Below are 20050 nucleotides of genomic sequence, written 5' to 3' on the forward strand. Positions count from 1 at the left end.
TGGCATTTGAGTAGCTGGAAAGTTAAGTCAAGTACCTTCTTTCCGACCTCAGACATGTGGCCAGTGGGGTGACAGTAGGGGATGCCAAGACGCCAAGCCAGGCTTCCCTCCATGCTCCGCTGGGACCATGCTGCCCCCTCGCTGCCTCCCTCCAGCAGTTCTGTTTCCTTTCATTCCCTGCACGCCCGGCCGTCAAAGTGCAACAGACTGGTCCTTCTCCATGTACGGTTGTTACAGGCCTTGTCTCTGCAGAAGGCTCTGTAAAGAAGAACCAGAAGGAAGTGCCATAGTCACAGGGGTTCATGTCGGAATCTCCCAGGGGGTTGTTAGCATTTAGAATTGCTGCGTCTGTTACAGGTTGAACTATGTCCCCCCCAAAAGATATGCTGAAGTTCTAGCCACCAGGACCTTAGAATGCGACCTTATCTGGAAACAGGGTTGTTGCAGATATAATTAGTTGAGATCAGGTCACACTGGAGCAGGGGACCCTTAATCCAATATGACTGGTGTCCTAATAAGAAAAGAGACACAGACACAGGGAGAAGACTGTGTGAAAATGGCATCAGGGATTGGAGTGATCCATGTGCAAACCAAGGAAAGCCAAGGATGGCCCACAGCCAACAGAAGCCAGGAGAGGGGCCTGGAACAGATTCTCCCTCAAAGCCTCCAGAAGGAACAAAGCCTGCCAACACCTTAATTTCAGACTTCTGGCCTCCAGACTGTGAGCTAGTACATTTCTGTTACTATAAGCCACCCAGCTGGCGGTACCGTGTTACAGCTCCCCAGCCCCGCACCCAGGAAGCCAACACGGCATACTTCTGAATCAGAAGCTGAGAGAATGGGCCTGGGGATCTGCACTGTAACATGTTCTTCCAGTCGTTCTGATGAGAATTTCTGCGGGAGACCAGTGTGCCCAAACCGTGCATCCTCCAGTTGGCTCTGGGCTGAGTCATGAGAATTCCCCATCTAAAACTGTCTCCGAGGACAGAGGGAATGAAAAGTGCCCAACGAACTGAGAAGGTATCTTGAGACCAAACAGCAAGGCAGGCAGCTCCATAAAGTACAGTTGTGAAGTTTATTGCGGGTAACTTACGTGCGGATTGGATGGGGCATATGGCAATCTGGAGGCATCGGCAGCTGCACTCCGCACCTCCGAGGGACCATCACAATTTTATAGTTAACCTAGGGTATGGGGGTAAGTGCTTGGAGACAGGGATTGCATTCCTAAGTCAAGACCTTATCTGATTTATGATGGGTGGGTGCCAAGAATATGTCAGCGAAGGTCTTTATCATTATTTGGAGACTAACAGAGCATAGAGGCTACCTGGACCTCATGATCACAAATCCATTGACGACAGAGAAGAGATTTACTACACAGTACAGTCCTAGGTAGGGTCAGTGGAAGGACAGGAGGAAATGAACAGGCCCGAGATGGCGTCAGTTATGCTAACAGCCATACACACTGCAAACCTTCCAGCCCTCTTTCTCCTTTGCCCTGGATCTTTCACCTGCAACTTCGAGCCCTCGTGGGTGGAAGAATACTGCTGAAGGCTCTAACCGCCCCAGCATAGCTACCTACCTCTTGCATGGGCCAAGTGCGCTTCCTCAACTAGAAAAAACTCTCGGACAGAGAAAAGGCTCCCCTCCCTCCGTGGGATGAGGAAGCTGTCATAGGCATGAAGTGCCAAGGGGACACGGGCCGGGCATCTACTGTGGCAGCTCCCATAGAAGGTTCTCATTCAGCCCTTTGACAGATATATTAAAATCCTGACCTGAGACTTGGGGTCATGGAAGTGGATCTAGCAGGACCATGTCCTCAGGATGCTTGAAGCCAAGCCTGCAGGGGAGATGGTGGGATGCAGACATTCTTAGGCCACTGTGCAGACGTGGAGGAGATGCCCTAGGTCTGACCTCTCTGGACTTCAGTTTCTAAACAGAGAACAAGATTAAAATTAGCATTGCCTAATTTTCTGGAAATGCAGCTATTATTGGTTAATGGTCTCAGCTGGCAAAAGGCCACCGAGCCAGGTGGAGTATCTGCTTCCAGGGACTGGTCGGGGCTTCCAGGGCCTGGTCAGGGCTTCCAGGGCCTGAGCAGCTGAGCTTCCATTAGTCTGAGAAGTGCACTGTGGGGCTTGTCCTCCTATTTTGGCCAAAGATCCAAGCAGGGGTGATTTTTCCAAAAGGTCTTTTCAATAGCATTTGACAAAGTTTTGCAGGATAAGAAGCCCCTGGTGCGAAAGGAGTTTGAGGAGCTGAATTTTCTATCTGCTTCCTCTCTTAAAGAAATAAAAACATTTAAAAGCACACTTAAGGTACCTTTGGAGCCCTTGAAAACATTACATTTTAAAAATCGAACACTGCACGTGTTATGTTTAATAATATTATTAACAGTAACTGTACATGATTTTATCGTTTTAGATCCTGTTCCTTTAATCCAGGGCTGCTCAACCTGAGCTCTGTTGACACTTGATGACTATTGACATCAATTCTTTGATGTGGGGACAGTCCTGTGCATTGTAGTATGTTTAGCAGAATCTGTGACCTTTATTCATTAGATATCAGTAGCACCTCCATAGCTGTGACACCAAAAATGACCCCGGGCATTGCCACATGTTCCCTGGCAAGCAGACCTCCCCCAGTGGAGAACCATTGCTCTAATCCTTACTCATCACATTTTCCTGAGGTACTTATTATTATTATTATTATTATTATTCCCAAGCTCTTGCAGCTCTTAATTGGAAGATGAAGGACTTGAACTCTCATCTTCCATCCACTGGATTCTGGGCTCTTTCGAAAACTCAAGTTTCATGAAAACTCGAAATCAAGAAATCACACGGGAATCAGGGCCCTCTGTCCATTTCACTCGGTTCTCCATCAAAGGAAATTTCAGCCCGGTGAAAAAGGGTGACTGATCTTGACATATCAATCTCAACCAATAAAAGATAGGAGCCTTGGTTTTCAGTCAGCCAAGGGAGACACACAGACCCTGACAGATCGCCCCGAGTGTATACAACCCCGTTGCCCCGAGCAGTAAAGCACATGCTCTTACTGGTCTGCTCAGACTTAACTCATTTAAAGACCCATCTTTACTTTCCCTTCAATCGGTTTTCTCTAGTAAAAAAGAGGTACGCTAATTTTTTCTGTGAATATTTATAGGCCTTCTGTGAAATGAAGCTATGTGTAAATTTGAAAATTATAAATAGGACCTAATGTTCTGTTTTAGAATAAATGATGGTGGTGGTGGTGGTGACATTCCCACTAACAGTGCAAGAGGGTTGCCTTTTCTCCACACCCTCTCCAGCATTTGTTGTTTGTAGATTTTTTGATGATGTCCATTCTGACTGGTGTGAGATATCTCACTGTAGTTTTGATTTGCATTTCTCTAATGATTAATGATGTTGAGCTCTGAGCACGTTTAAGGTAGGAAAAGCTAAGCTGTGATGTTCGGTAGGTTAGGTATGTTAAATGCATTTTTGACTTTTAGGATATTTTCGACTTACAAGGGGTTTATTGGGATGTGTATATATATATGTGTGTGTTTGTGTATGTGTATATATATATGTATGTGTATATATGTATATATGTGTGTATATATGTATATATGTGTGTATATATACATATAAAAAACACATACCTAAATCCCATGGCTTAACCTACACAAATCGTGGCTCTAGGAGTCTAGAGAGGCAGATACCAGCATAAATGGTGAATTCTCTGAGACTACCATGGCTACAAGAGATGAAAACAAAAAGAAAACAGCTTCAGTGAAATGGAAACTTACTGGAGGACTCATGTAGCACAGGAAGTGCTGGAATGCAATGTGATCCCAAAGTAACTGGGACGGGGGCCAGGAACCTTGCCTGAGCTCACTCTTTCTTTCTTCCGGTGATTTGTTTTTCTCTGCACATCAAAGTCATTTTCTTTTACTGTAAACCAGTCCTTTCTACACACTGAGCTCCAGAGTCTCCCAGCTCTGCCACCAAACTCAAGAAAGTAGATAAAACAGGGAGTTGAGGAAAGACAAGAAAGAGAATGCTTTCCTGATCTCAAATTCGAGTGCCCCAGGGAATAACTCTGATTGGTCAGGTGCTAGTCCCTGGACCAATCAAATCTGGCCATTGGAGAACTCTGACTGGTGCTGATTGGGTCATGTGTCTGCCCTTAGGCCAATCAATAGCTGTGAGAGGGAGGTAAGATTTATAAAATCACTAGAAAGGCAAAATGATGGTGGTCCACTCCACTTGGAAAGTAAGGATGATAGCGTAGGCTAAATAGAGCCCAGGAGAGGAAAGAATAGGGAGTGACAGATGTTGAGGTCTGGGGAAGGTTAATAAAGAAATGGCAGGTGGTCCCTCTTGGCTTTCTGTCTGACCTCCTCCCTTCCTCTGGGCAGGTAGAACGTGGTAACTGTGCATGGATGGGGCGGGGGAATAGGAGACAGGGAGGGCTGGCTGCCCAGGCATGGAAGTACCGGCCCCAAAGTGGACACCGACTCAGGTCCCTTGGCCGTCAAAGAGTTCATTTCAATCTGCAGCCCCAGGGTTTTCCCATGGTTACTCTCTGGCCCAGAATTGGACTGAGGCCATTACTCACCAACAGGCCAGTGTCTGGATCTCCAGAACCCCTCTCTGAATCTAAAGAGGCACAAACTCCCAATCTTAGTGGCTTACAACAGCAAAGGTCTGTTTCCTGTTCATGGCAGGTTAGCTGGGGGGGGGAGGGAGGGGGGGGGGGCGGGTGCTGCTGCCATGTCACCATCCCCATCATTCCAGGCCGCAGACTGAAGGAGCATCTCTGGAACATGGCCGTGAGAGTGACAGAGGGAAAGAGACCTCGGGAGGGTCTTGCATCGGCAATGCTCCAGCCTGATGGTAGCATTTCTACTCACACTCACTGGCCAGAACTGGTCACATGGCCGCACCCAGCCCCAGAGGAGCCAGGAAGTGCAATCTTGCTGCGTGCCCAGAGAGGGGCAAATCAGAATGTTTGGTGAACACCATTAGTCCCCCAACCCACAGAAGTGAGGACCCAGCAAGTCTCATCCTTAAGCCAGCTCAGACGTAAAAGGTCAGCCCCACCTCTAAATCTAGAGAGAAATCTACTAGTGCCAGTGTATAGGGAGGAGCACTTAGCTGGGAAGATGGGAAGAGCCAGGCCCTCCATTTGAGCCGGGGCTCCCCTCTGAAAAGCTGTGTGACCTACCACCAGTTCCTCACCCTCTCTCATCCTTTTCTCACCCTCAGAATGGGTGCTGTTAATTCTTATCTGGAAGGGTGGGTGTAGGTATTCAATGAGGAGGTGCTGAGGGAGGATGAACTTATCAAATCTCAATCCCTATCGCTCAGAAACCAGGGCTGCCATTCCCTTCAGTCTTCCCGGAGCTCATCCATTTGCAAAGGGGTATATAGACATGATGCTCAGTAAGATAATCCCCTACAATTTGCTATATCACACCCACGGCATAGCTGACGCCATCCTAAGACTCCCTCAAATAGGTTTTGCTTCAGGCAAAGCCGATAAAATAGACAGAATTGTAATGCTTCTGGCCAAAGGCTGTTACTGAATTTGTGAGGTAAGTATTGCATACAAGGTGATCTTCCCAATAAGTGATGAGGTTTGAAAGTGGAACAGCCAGTTATGCTGAGTTTTTACTTAAGGAAGAGACACCTCGTGGGAGAGCAGAAACATGTTGTATCAGTCAGAGTTGCAGAGGAAACACTCCAAGGATAATTTATTTCCAGAGGACACTTTACAAAGGTGTGGCTGTAAGGGCGTCATAGAAGCTTGTGCAGTGAACTGGGGCTTCGGAGAAGGCAAGGTGTTCCCACCCGGTGGGTGACAGAGATGAGGAGAGGGAGGTCATCCAGGGAGAAGGCTACCTTGATTGGAGCAGCGACCTTCCAGTGTTCCCAGCAGCCCCAGGTGACAGTGCAGGAAAGGGGCTGGGGACCTGATGCCCAAACTTGACTGCCCTTGCTCCTTCTGATTTCTGCCAGGGCTCGCCATGGGCCAAGCCCAGCTGGAAGCCCAAAGAGCTTGGGAGCTTTTGATACAATTCCTACAAGTCGGAGTCCCAAGCTGGAGAGCAGGCGGAGAGTGGGGCAGGGTGGACCTGGGGGACGATGGAAGATGGATGATGGAGGTCCAGGGGGCTTCTAAGAATTGAAGGAATGTCCCATGAGAGAGAAATTAGAATCAGCTGAATAATTCCGGGAAGCACAACAAAGGCCAACGGGGAGGAGCTCTCAGGCAGCAGATTTCTCAGGTGAAATGTTATATGAAGGAAAAGTTTCTAAGGATTTAAGCAGTTCCCACATGAAATGGGCTATCTTGGGAGGTGGGCAGTGGGGTTTGTGTTAAGACTGGCCGACTCTCTGCTAGGGATGCTAGAGGCGGGATCCTTGCAGTGTACAAACAATTAGACCAGGTGACTGTTCGCTTTCTTCTCTTCAGTATCTACCCCCTGTCCCCAAACAGACAACCATTCTTCAATTTGGAGTGTTCCCTTTCAGAACTTTCTGGTAACTTCGACTCTGGTTTTTATTAACCGTAGAGAAGCAGTATGCGTAACAGCTAAAAGCACAGCCTCTGGAATCAGACTGCCTGGTTTTGAATCCTGATCCATGCTAGCTTTGTGAGCTTGGGCCTCACAGTACTGCCTCAGTTTCCTCATCTGTAAAATGGGGTATTAAAACCTACTCCATATAAAGGAATGTTGTAAAGACCAGTGAGTTAACAGATGTTAAGCACTTAACAGCCCCCCTACACAATCAGTCAGCACTGCCGAAGTGTTTGCTAGTAATATTAATTATGCACAAAATTATCAGACCAACACAGTACTGTATCAATTAAATGCCATGTCAAACATCATTTTGCCGTAATTCTTTAACGAACTCTTACGCATACACACAAAATAACAACCTATCTCAACTCCCTTGGCCACAAGAGAAAAAGCTCCATGCATGTTGACTCACGCAAATTGTTGTCCACGAGGGCTGTGAGCTCGCCAGTTCTAATGGTCATCCAATTTTTGTCCAGCTAAGACATCCTTTTACTCCATTTAATTGGGGCTGGCATCCTTCCCCCCTCGGTGTGTTGAGACAGAGCCTGCCAAGCTGTGCAAACAGGCTGCTGATGAGTGGTGGAAACCTGGCTGGGCATTTATTCCTGCATTCGCCCACCCAGCCTTCCAACACACATTGACTGTGCACCCGCCCCAGGCTGGTCGCTGTGCCGGCTGCTGTGCAGTCACAGATGGCATGCGGTGTCCCTTGCCCAGAGGAGGGGAGACCAGTAACCAGGCTGGAGACCCAGTTCCAGTTGCCAGTTCCATGCCCAGCCTTCCCTGGTTTACAGGCCCCTCTGGACCCCACCATGACTTGTGGGGCTGGATTCCCTCCCCCTGAGCCTATTGTCCTGTTTCACCCATTTCTGGGTCCTGACTCTCAGCCACTCTGTGTGTACCCCCTTCCAGTACCCTCCTCTTCTCCAGGTCTTCAGCCTTGATCCCCCAGAACGAGGCCTGCAGAACCATCTGTGGGGGCCTCCTTGCTGGGAGACATTCATCAGAACTGTGGCAGGAAGTTAAGCTTTACTTACTGATCCTCAGTTTCTCCATCTGTGAAATGGGGGTATCCCCACACTGCAATCTTCATCATAAAAATCGCTGCCCTTTATAAAGTGCCTGTTACAGGGCAGATGGATACTATGCATTAGTTCCTCTTCTCCTTTAAATAGGTGGTGCTGTGGCCATGTTACAGGTAAGGAAAGAGGGGCTTCAGGAAGCTGGGCAAGTTCCCCCAGGCCCCTCAGCCAGTCATGGCAAAGGTGGGATCCTGATCGAATTCTGTACGGCTCCAAATCCTGCCTTCTCCCACCATGCCACACTGCCACTCCACGATTCCACACAGTTCAGGAGACATATAACCAGTGAAATGACATGAATAGGTGTGGCAGCACTTGAAATGTTTCCCATTTTTAAAGCACACAGCACAAAGGAAAGCTGGTCATCGCCCTGGAACAGGAGGCCAGGCCGCACCTAGGGTTTGATGCTGCAGATCAATGTTGGTATGAAACTGATTCCATCCTCGGGGTGTGAAATAGCTTGATTTGAAATTAGTTTGATTGCTAACCATTTTATTTTAGTCCTATGTAGTGCTTTGCCTTTGAAAAATGCCTCCAGCCCAAATTATTACAAATTTTAATGTGTTCTGTTCTTGTTAATCGAGGGTCTCCATCACAGAGCACTTCCTTCTGGAATCTAATGCTTGAGTTTGAGACGCTGAGAGCATTCACATCCATCACTCAGAATTCTGGTCACAAAGCTGACAATTAATTTGATAAAGTGGCTGAGAAAATTAAATGTTCCTGCCATCGTGGAGCTAACTAGCCAATTTGCATCGATAGACTTGGGCTGTGTCTAGTAAGATGTGTAAAATCCTTTTTCGTTTCCTCCGGAATTATAGGTAACTAGGCTCTGGGCTAGTCATGGAAGTGAGCTCTCGGGGCCAACCATATGGTTTCATATCATTGTCTTGGTTCGTGGGGTCCTAGTTGAGCAAACTGAGACTTTCTAATTCCTTCAGAGTGTGGAAAAATCATTCCATGCTACCTTCCTTCCAGATCCAGACTGAAATGCGTAAGAGTCAGTGGAAAGGGCAGGGGTCTGGGAGACAGCCCTGGGTTTGAATCTAGCCTCACAAAGTTACATGGCTAGTGAGTGGCAGACCCAGGGATAGAACCTGACAGCCTGGCTCCAAACCCAGGCCTTGAATGCCAAGCCATACTGCTTCCTTCCAGCAAAGACTTCATCACAGTGAACGTTCACTGTTTGCTCTCTGTCCTGCTCCCCAGCCCCTTCAACTGTGAGCCTGGAACATAGAACCTGGCACACAGATAGTGCTGGTAAAAAGGATGAGTGGAAGGATAGGGGAGTGAATGGGTGGGTGGGCATTGAGCAGATGGGTGGGTGGCAGTGATGAATGGAAATATGGGAGTAGATGGATGATTGGATGGGCAGAAGGGTGGTGGATGGATGGATAGACGGGTGGATGGATTCTAGATGAATAGGTGATGTGAGGTAGCTGTGTGGGTGGATGGGTAAATTGGGGGTCTATGGGGGGAATCAATGGATGGGTGGATAGTGAATAGATGAAATGGATGGTAAGTGGATACTTAGATGGTTGATGAGTAGAAGGGTAGATGGAGGGATGTATTGATGGATGGATGGATAATGAATGGTTGAGGTAAATAGATAGGTGTCTGTTAGAGGTACATGGGTGGGTAGGTGAATAAGTAAGTGAGTAAGGGGAGGTCAGTTAGGTGACTAGGGGTGGACAGGTGGGGGTGGGGTGGGACAGATGGACATATGGATGGATGATGGTTGGATGGATGGGGTAGATGAATAGGCAGATGGGTAAGCAGATGAATGAATATATGGATAGGTGGATAGAAAGTGAATGGGTGGGTGGATGGTGGCTGGATGCTAAATGGTTGGTAGTAGGTGGGAATGCAGATGTAGTGGGAAGAATGCAAGCTTTGGAGCCTCCCAAAACTAGATTAGAATCCAGTCGTGTAAGCCCGTGGATGGATGGGTGGATGTCTAGAGAGGGGTCCATCCTTCTGGATTCTGCCTTCTCGTCTCACACTGCACCTGGTGGTAAGTTGCAAGGGGCATGACTCACACCTCATTTAGACACCACTCTAGGCCTCCAGTACCCATGGTCATAGTATTCTTATGAATACTTATGACCCTCCATAGAGGAGGGGAGACTTGAAACAGCTGGTTCTACTCCTTTTTTTTTTTTTAATATTTTATTTTATTTATTTATTTATTTTGGCTGTGTTGGGTCTTCGTTGCTGTGCGCAGGCTTTCTCTAGTTGCGGCGAGTGGGGGCTACTCTTCATTGCGGTGTGCGGGCTTCTCACTGCGGTGGCTTCTCTTGTTGCGGAGCACAGTCTCTAGGCGCGCAGGCTTCAGTAGTTGTGGCGTACGGGCTTAGTTGCTCCACGGCATGTGGGATCTTCCCAGACTAGAGCTTGAACCCGTGTCCCCTGCATTGGCAGGTGGATTCTTAACCACTGCACCACCAGGGAAGCCCCTGGTTCTACTCTTTAAAATAGCTCTGGCCAGAAGGCGGAGCTGAAGTGGCTGAAACTATCCAGCTCCAGAAAGGACTCTGGTCCACCATGCAGTATTGTTTTTACTTTCCGTGACTTACCTCACTGGTGTCCCTTCATTTCAAATCTCCTCCCTCCCTCCCTCCCTCCAGCTTCACACATTCCAGACCAATCCGTAAAGCCCAGCTCAAAGGCTGCCTCCTGCAGGAAGCCTTCCCTGATCTACACAAGGTTTCAGAATCCATCTCTCCCTCATCAGGGCTCTCTCATCCCTATGCTCCACTCTTTATTATGCAGTCTTCGAAGCTTTATTTTGCATTATAATCAGGGAAGTTCAGAGATCTAGAGATAATAATGCTGTCTATGCTATGTTTAGGCATTTAAAAGAAAATCTTAATGGCATTCATCTTTATCTTGCAATATACCCAGAGAATTTTGGGGCTTCACAGATTGTGAACCAAACGGCAATGTCCTACTTTGGAAGTAAAAACATTTCCCTTTCACTGTCATAGATTTCTTAGTCATTTGAGTTTTCCCTAGTTCCGATCTGATTTTCTCTCCAGAGGTGCCTGAAAGAGTCTCTGAATGTAGGAGAGGGACTAAAGGGCCAGGGGAGCAAGATTCCCAGGCAGTCCCAGCCTTGCTGAGGAAGTCTGACCACCTCCTTTCCTCATCCTAGGCTCTCCCCTCCCTGCTCACTTTGGCCTCTAGATCCCGTGCCTCTGGGCCTCTGGGCCCTGAGCCCTCCTCCACTAGGATGATGTATTTTATCCTGACTACCTTTCCCAGTTGTCCTACCTGGAGGGCTGCAAGCCTCAGAGGCAGAGGCACTGGGCACCTGGTCCTAGTCCCTGCAAGTAGACAAAGGACAGGAGGCAGTAGCTCCAAGTTCACTGTCTTATAAACTACTTTGTTGCTGCTGGTATTTCACATTGCCTGAAGGACTTGCTCAAATACTGGCATGGTTCCAAACACTAGGCATCTCTGCCAAACACACACACACACACACACACGCACACACACATACACACAGCATTCCCACCATGCACACACACACACAAGGCATCCCTACCTTGTGTACACACACAACACACATACACACACATGGCATCCCCAACATACACACACACGCACACACAACTGTGATCCATCCGAGGCGATGGGCTGTGTTGTATTTATCCGAGGATCATCCACAGTGCCCTGCACATGACAAGTACATACAGATGTTTGTTGGGTGAAACAACTCTTTCATTTAAATCAGGCAATAGGTCTGCACTCTGTTTAACAGAACATGCTAATGTAAAAGGTACATTTCCGCTGAAACCTGTGTCTTTCAGAACAAGGTAGAACTGTAGTTATATTATTTCCAGCCCTGTACTAGATATTTCACACACATTCTCTCTGGTTCCCCTTAGCCACCTGCCAAGGGAGTGATATAGTCCCCAGTGATAGGAAAACTGAGGCTCAGAAGATAAGCAGCTTGACCCTTTGATCCAAGTGGCTGATGTTGAGAGCCAGGGTTTGAGCTGAGTTCTTCCCTATTCTCAAATTTCTCGCTGCCTCCTTAAATGTCTTGGTTTCATTTTTTACCTGCACGGTCCACATGGAGTGACAGCTGTGGGGTAGTGCACAAACCTGAAATTGAAGATCAGAAAGAGAGGTGTGTTGACGTCTTCAATCATGTGGAAGGTGACCAGGTGACCAGCTGTTAGGAAATGCAGTGTTCACGGTCCTGCTTCCTCAATGTAAATTGGTGCAGCCATTATGGAAAACAGTATGGAGGTTCCTTAAAAACCTAAAAATGGAGTTGCCATGTGATACAGCAATCCCACTCCTGGGCATATATCTGGAGAAAACTCTAATTCGAAAAGATACACGCACCCCAATGTTTGTTGCAGCACTATTAACAATAGCCAAGACATGGAAGCAACCTAAATGCCCATCAACAGATGAATGGATAAAGAAGATGTGGTACATATATACAATGGAATATTATTACTCAGCCATAAAAAAGAATGAAATAATACCATCTGCAGCAACATGGATGAACCTAGAGATTATCATACTTAGTGAAGTAAGTCAGACAGAGAAAGACCAACACCATATGATACCACTTATATGCGAAATCTAAAATATGATACAAATGAACTGATTTACAAAACAGAGACAGACCCACAGACATAGAAAACAAATTTATGGTTACCAAAGGGTGAAGGGAGGGAGGAGGAATAAACTAGGAGTTTGGGATTAGCAGTTGTAAACTACTATAAATAAAATAAACAACAAGGTCCTACTGTAGAGCACAGGGAACTATATTCCATACCCTGTAATAAACCATAATGGAAAAGAATATGAAAAGAGTAGATAGATAGGTAGATAGTTAGATAGAGATATATAGAGATATATAGCTGAGTCACTGCTGTACACCTGAAACTAACACAACATTGTAAGTCAACTATACTTCAAGAAAAAATTTTTTAAAAAAAATTGTGCTCCCTTAACACAGTGTGTCATGGGGTAGTTTGTAAGTCTGGGTGCTCATCTGTTCAGATATTTCTTTGTGGGACAATTTGATCAGTGTCCATCTTCCCCACAGGTGATAAGCTCGATGAGGACGGAGAACCTCACTGCTTTGCTCGCCAGGGTTTCCTCTGCTCCCTGGCATGGTGACTGGTCCATCAGTGGGCGTTCACTACATATACATGCGCGAATGATGTGTGGGATACGCCCCTTTACCTACTGTGTGAACTTAGGCAAATTATATACATGATCTCCTGTGGACTTCACAAGGAGCCATGATGTAGGTATTATTATCTCCATTTTACAGATAGAGAAACCGAGGTTCTGGGTGTTGAGTAACTCATCAGATCCACACCTGAGCTGGGTGTGGATCCCAGCCTGCCAGGCTCCAGACACAGCATTCTGGCCCCCTCAGGGGTTGTGCTTCCCCAGGCCAGCGGGACAGGAAGGCTCCTCGGTCGCCCTGCTTCCCCAGCCGTGTCCCTGGACATCCCCCGCTCCACATCACTAACTTGGGTCTATGCTGTGCTTGTCTGCAGGCTGAGGAAGCAGCAAGGGCAGAGCGGCCAGCTCTTGGACACAGAAGGCCGAGCCGGGAGCCAGGCCCAGGGCAAGCTCCAGGACGGGTGTAACAACAACATTCTGGCCCACGCCTGCTCCCGTGGCTGCAGCAGCTAAGCCACCGCCTGCGGCTTCCAGCGGGACTGCACACACCTCTGCCCTGCCCACCAAAAGCCCCTCTCTGTGCCACGATGGTCCCTGTCTCACCTCTAATAACATCAGATGCAGAGAAGGAACACTGGGCTTGGAGCTGGGGAGCCTGGGTTCTGGTCCCAGCTGCCTGGCTGATACCTGCTTGACTGTGGACAAGCCTTGCCCTTTCTGTGCCTCAGTTTTCCACATCTGCCAAAGGGGTTAAACAGCTCTCTGCCCCACCTCTAATTACAAGGTTATTCAAAGAATCCAATTGGGTAGCGGACATGCAAAACCTTTATAAAGTTGTTTACACGGGCAAAATAAAACCTTAATATTTGAAGTGCACTCCCCTCCCCCAAAGCAATTAGATCAACACAACTTTGCAACACGGTCCATCTTGGCTCTTAAGACAGTACTTTCGAAAATGCAGCCCTCAAACATCTGACGTGTTAGCCCAGCCTACGGAAACACCATTCCCCAATCCTGGAGCTAAGCCGGAAGTGTCTTCTTTTGCCTTCTCTGTCATGCCAGTCTTTCTGACCTTCTAAGATGGCTCTCCACCATCTCCACCTTTAATTTCAGTAGGTCTCCACTGCCACCCCACCCCTGGTGCTGGGATGGCCCGTAGCTGCCCATTCAGAAGGTCAAGTCACTGATCATCAGTCTCTCCTACAGGGTGTCAGCAGAGTTCCTCCCAAAACCCAGTCCCACAGCAGAACTCTGAGTCTCCATCCCCATCCAAGTTTTCTTTCCTGAAAAGGGGTTATGTCATCTCATCGGCATTGACTTAAAGAGGGTCTCCAACTGCCATCAAGGTGGCTGCTCCACACTGATAAATTAGGAAGCACAGGTGGTTAGAAAGTTTAGGAGGACGGTGGGCTCACACAAAGAGCAAACTACTTTATGATCTGTTCAGGGAGCACTTTGTCTTTGAAGTGGGAGATGCTGTAGCATAGGGGATAAAGCTTGGACTTGGAATCAGGACTGTGTCCAGAATCCAGCCCTGCTGTTTACTAACCGGAAGACCTCAGGCAAATCGCGTAATCCCTTGAGTGTCAGTTTCCTCGTTTTAAAACGAGGATAATAAAACTAACCCTCGGGGGTTGTTATAGGGTTAAAAAAAGATCCTGTGTGTGATATACCCAGCACATACTACTCTGAATGGTAGCAGTTTTTGGTCTACATCATCATCAGCATCATTTGAAGAAACTTTCCTGTTTCATTCATTTGGCGGGTCAGTTTTCTGTAGAAACAAGCCTGGTGTTTAAGATTCTTTGAACTTTTCATCCTGGAGTCTCTGATTATCTGTGCATTCCTCTGAAAGTTCAATTGTGTTTTTATTTTTCATCCAACTTTCACTTTTTACATCATAAATCAATCCTTGGGACTGTCAATGCCATCTCTTAGATTTCTTAAGAGACATTTTAATGTATTATGTGGTTTTATATTTTTATTTGAAAAAAAGGAAAGAAATGATTATTGTTTTCCTCCTTCAAACCCAGGCTATTTCTAGATGGTGTTGCCCACGTGTCCACTTGTCTTGCACACTTTTCATTCTTTGATTCCCGTTGGCACCATCCTGTCCCCTCCAGGAAATAATGGGGCTGCTTCTCTCTTCACTGTGACCCTGGCAGCACTTAGGGCCCCTCACTGGGCTGAGTTCATGAATTAGGGGCAGGAGCTGGAAGTAGCCCAAGATGCTGGATTTCCTGGCTCTGTTCAAGTTAGCCTTGTTCCTTGTTCAGAATAAACTATTTCTTGGCCATTCCTTCTTACAACTTTGTTCTTATTCAGGGTTGGGTTGGATGGGCAATGTCCCCTCAAAGTCAAGTTTAATGAGGAACATAGAGACTGGGGGCGGGGAGGTGGGGAGGATATCAAGTCAGTGATGTGTTTACTTTGCCCACAGAATAAAACCAAACTTGGCAATTCAAGGCTCAATCAACTTGATCACAATTCATGTTATCATCATCACCATCATCATCACCATCATCATCATCACCACCATCATCATCAACACCATCATCATTGTCGTCCTTATCATTATTCCAAAAACATACAGAAGATTCTCCACCTAAAGAAAAACACTCTTAAAATCTCCTCAAATTACTGCTCAAACCTTTATATAGCACACACATGGGTGCAAATGAGCAGTAACTGCTCTATTGTACAGATTCCTTAACTTGCCGCCTCCCTGCTTTTGCCCACCCTGCCTTCCCTACCCAGGATGCCTTTCAACTCCCATCTCTACGTGTTAAAATACGTGCCTCTCATGGGCCAATTCCACCTTTCCCGTGATGCCTTCTGGGTCTCATGGCAACCCTAACCCAAGCCAGGTGTAATCTCCTCCACACACCCTCTCACGCATTTTCTGTGACTTTCCGCAGCTCTGATTGCTGCCAACTGCACAACAGGGTGACTTCCGCCCATGGCTCATCCTGCTTGTCCTCAAGCTCCTATGAGAGGTCTGATTCTCGTGCCTATGTCCTCTCACCCTCCGTCTTCCGGTCCTAACAGCGCCTGTTTCACAGGAGGTAATCAATAATTTGGAATGAATGAGATAAATGCAAGCCCAACACAAACTCTCCAAGTGGGGGAAGCTTGCTTTTGGCAGCCTCCTATCTGGGCCCACTGCCACCTCCCCTGCTTTTTTTTTCTCTCCTGGTCCCAGTGGTTTCCCAGAGGCTGCCTCTCCCTGAACCACCAATGAAGTACCCAGTCCCCACCCCCAATCCCCTTAAGAGCGTATCTCCTCAGTCTCAAGTTCCAAATGAGTTTTCTCTTCTCCCTCATCCAAACCCCCATTCCCAGAGTACAGAGCCCCAGGCCAGTTGTTGGGAAAGCAGTCCGATCAGAGAAATATGTATCCAAGCAAGAATTTGCATTAGGAATCACCTTATGATTTGGGATTCAGGCACAGAGGGACAAGCTGTAAATTGGTAACATTGACAGGGCTTTCCCACCTCCACTGAAATATAACTTGGGCTTCTCGTGCCAGTAAGTAAAAATAGGTCACGTTTATAGTAATAGTAAACCCCAAGCTGCATGCTCTGAGTCCCTTCCCACTCACTGGCAGAAAATACAGTATACTGTCCAAAATCCTCCCCAAATTTGCCTGAGTGACCACAGCATAATTTCCTTTAGCCAAAAGGGCCCCTTCCCCACCAATGGGGAGAAGGGGATCTCCTATGAATTCTCAGTGCCTGCGGCTGTTGTCATTCTGCTGTGTTGACCATCCTGGTTCCTGGCCACCAGGAGCCGTGACCCTCACCTACAGGCGTCTGCCAGAACATCAGCCTGCACCCCTTTTCTTTCTCTCCAGCCTCTAGAGATACAGCTTGGACTTCTTAAAATCAGCTCTTCTAATGGTGGTTGCAACGCAAAGCTCTTGAGCTGTAGGCAACTCAGTTCTTGCCTTTATGCCTCCTTCCTCACCTTCTCAAAATACACGATGTGGCTGGTCCTGGGACGGTCCTGTGCAGGGACACACTGACGCTGGGGTCCCTGCCTCCTGGTGCTCCCTGGCCCCCTTGCCAGGGCTTATCTCTCAGCTTTCTTCAGGGACCCCTGTCCATCAGACTCACCTCAACTCCCATCATGGGTTGGTCCGCTTCCCTTTCCGGGGTCCTCGGCCCACACAGGAATCAGCTCTTGAGGGAGGCAGCAGCTTCCAAGTCCTGAAGTCTCCAGCGATGGCTGGGAGGCTGCTCCCCACTGGACACACTGGTCCTCTCTGGGGTGGGCATGAGCCCACCCAGTCTGATACTGGCCCAGCGAGAGCTGGCTCTGCAGTGGGAGATTTGGCTTCAAATCATGGCTCCACCATTCACTGTGTGGCCCCACTGGGAGGCTCTCAGCAAGTGCTTACATCTCTGAGTGTCAGTTTCTGCACCCATGAGCAGGGCCTGGTAATTCCTGCTCTGCCTTTTCCATACAGCAGTTATGAAGGTCAACTTCAGGGCTCTAAGGGGGGGTGGGGGTGGTGCATGTGTTAACTCATGGAGTGCCGTGTAAAGCTGAAGTCCTCACCAAGCAAAACATCGCTTCCCACTTCAGGAAGCTCTTCCCACACATTGTCCAAGTTGATCTCTGCAGACAGCGGTCTCCACCACCCACCCCCTTCGTAAGCCCTCCATCTCTGTCCCTTCCTATGCAGCCTACTTCAGGCTTCGGGTCAAATAGCTACCAGTGGCCGTCCCAGAAGCCACGACAAAGACCAGGCATGGACGGAGCCCAGCAGGCAGTGCCCCAGCCTGCTCCTCCCCCAGGAGTCCCAAGAGAAGCCAGAGCTTAGAAGTATCAAGAGGTGGGAATACACCCTTATTCCATGCCCATTCCCTGCCAGGAACTTCACATGATTTTAATTTTATGGAATATGTGCATTTTAGAGATAAACAAAAAACTCTTCAGAGGACCTATAATTTGTCTGAGGCCACCCAGCTACTTGGTGGTAAAGTCAAGATTTGAACTGTCTGCCAGGATCCAAACTTCATGAACTTTCTATTACATAGTGGAGACCCCACAGGGTTGGCTTGGGGGTGCCCTTCCCAATCTCTCTTAGTATCACAAAACCACCCCATATAGGTACTCTTTAGTCCCTGCTCTATAGAGATCCTGGAGCCACCCTGCCACTTGTTACTACAAGGAGACTCTGTCATCTACCAGGAAGAGCATTTGGAAGAGAGCCTTCTCAGGGGGGACAGCAGCAGCTTCCAGCTCTGATGTGACGCTCCTTACCATTTCCACGCTGCTGTGAACCAGGTTTAAAACACTTCCCAGTACATTGGTTGTTTGTGGCCCCTTGCTCTAGAAGGGAGAAAGAGGGTGGCCAGGGGATGGAATCTCTGAATCGGGACCCAGTCTTAGCACTTCTGACCTCAAGCATCCTACAGAAGATTCCCAGGGACCAGCCAAGGATGGAGTCCAAGGAAAGGTAAATGCTACCCCTTCTTCCTTTCTTGTGGAATTAAAAGCACAAGGAGTTGCTGGGAGAAGTTGCCTGGAACCCTTTACCTTGACAGATTCCTTGACTTTGACCCATCCAGGAAACTTCCTTCTCTTCAGGGAAGGGAGGTGTGTCAAGAGACTCCTAAGTCGTCAGAGGGCGTTATTACTAATAACAACAGCAGTACCATAGCATCAGCAAGTTCTTGTGCTGCCTTTTGTGCCCCATTTCCCTCAGAATGCTGTGGAGCAGGCCAGCAGACATGCACGTGCAGTGGGGTGCATTACACAAAAGGCACCCTGAGCTCAGGGAACCCGGATGTTTTATAACAGGCCGTGAGCACACTCGCCCTTTGCTCCCGAGGGAGACACAGTCTCCATCAGCCAGGTTTGTCTGCTGCACAAACATCCTTGAGAAGCTCTTCTAGAGCAGAAAGGCCATCAGTCTCACTTATAAGACATGCACTGACACAAGATACCCACGGAGAGTTGTCTCCCAGCATTGCCAAGCTGTGAAGTTAGGATTCTCACACCACCCAGCCTGCTGGGTATATGAATCATCTACATTTTACAGGTGACAAAAGTGCGACCACTATATATGGTAGTGACATATGTGGAGGTCTCAGGAACAATCCTTGTGAGCAGCAGATTCTAATTCAATGGGCCCCAAGTGGGGCCTGAGATTCTGTATTTCTAACAAGCTTCCAGAGCATGCTGATAATAATGGACCAGGGACCACACTTGGAGTAACAAGGATCTAGTCCCTTCTGTCCTCAGGCCAACCTGGCCACACCCACTTGCGTCCATGTGTCTACAGCTGCATTCAAACTACAACTGCAGAACTGATTATTTACAACAGGGATCAGATGGCCTGCAAGGCTGAAAATATTTATCACCTGGCCCTTTAGGGAAAACGTTTGCTGACCTCTGATCCAGGAGACACATCTGGGACGTTAGATGGGCAGATTGAGAATGCGCCTTTGTCTTGCTCACCGGCAATTCAGCCCCACAAGTTCCCCATGGCGAAGAATTTGCAGAGAAATCCACAGTCCATTTTGTCTTCGTGGGTTGACTATTGGGCCTTTTCCCAACTGTGGACGCTTGTCACTGACACCCTTCCCAGTTGAGTATTGAAAGTCACTCTCTTTCTCTCTTCTTCCTCCCCGTGCCAGCAAGTCCTCCCAGCAGCCCTCTGTGTAGCATCTCTGCTTTTGCGGTTTAATTTTGGCAGCACTTACCACACTGGACCAATTGAAAGTAGCTCTTTTGCCCCTTTCCTGTTTACCCATTTCTGTCCCCCTCTAACCTTAAAAACCAAATTAAAGGAATGAGATTACTAAGCAATTGAAACTAACTCCTGAATTATGCTTTCCTGAATGCACACCATGCCTTGTCTAACCTGTTGATCCTTTTCCTAGATAAAAAGAAGTAAGAATGAAGAATCCAGTAGTTAAGGAATGATTAGCTCTCTACTCCCCAACAACCCCCTAAGGAATCCTGCAGGCAGATCACGCGGGCAAGGTAACATCTGAAGAGAGAGAGTCAGCCAGTCTGCATGCAATGAAGAATGATGCAGAACCCAACCTCCTGCCTCAATGATTCACTGAGATTCTTCCCCGCATCTTCCCCTTAATACACTGTCATGGCTGAACAGAATCTTCAGAGTTTGTCTCTGGACATGAGTCCACCTTCTCCCCAGATTGCCAGGTTTTCTTTTTTTTTAAAGTTGAGCGTTATGTTTTTTGTTTTATTTATTTATTTATTTATT

The 20050-nt window shown here is 47.7% G+C and overlaps 1 protein-coding gene across 2 annotated transcripts in view; it reads left to right on the forward strand.

Annotated features, from left to right (window-relative positions):
• STK32B (serine/threonine kinase 32B) overlaps positions 1–15173 on the forward strand; it is a 344720-nt gene extending 329547 nt beyond the window's left edge. For both annotated transcript variants that reach the window (XM_068543234.1, XM_068543236.1), the window contains one exon: positions 13182–15173. In XM_068543234.1, coding sequence (XP_068399335.1) covers positions 13182–13320 — 139 coding nt within the window. In that variant the 3' untranslated portion in view covers positions 13321–15173. The remainder of the gene's footprint in view (positions 1–13181) is intronic.
• Positions 15174–20050: the final 4877 nt, after the last annotated feature.

Source organism: Eschrichtius robustus, chromosome 4 (assembly GCF_028021215.1).
Source record: "Eschrichtius robustus isolate mEscRob2 chromosome 4, mEscRob2.pri, whole genome shotgun sequence".
NCBI lineage: Eukaryota > Metazoa > Chordata > Mammalia > Artiodactyla > Eschrichtiidae > Eschrichtius > Eschrichtius robustus.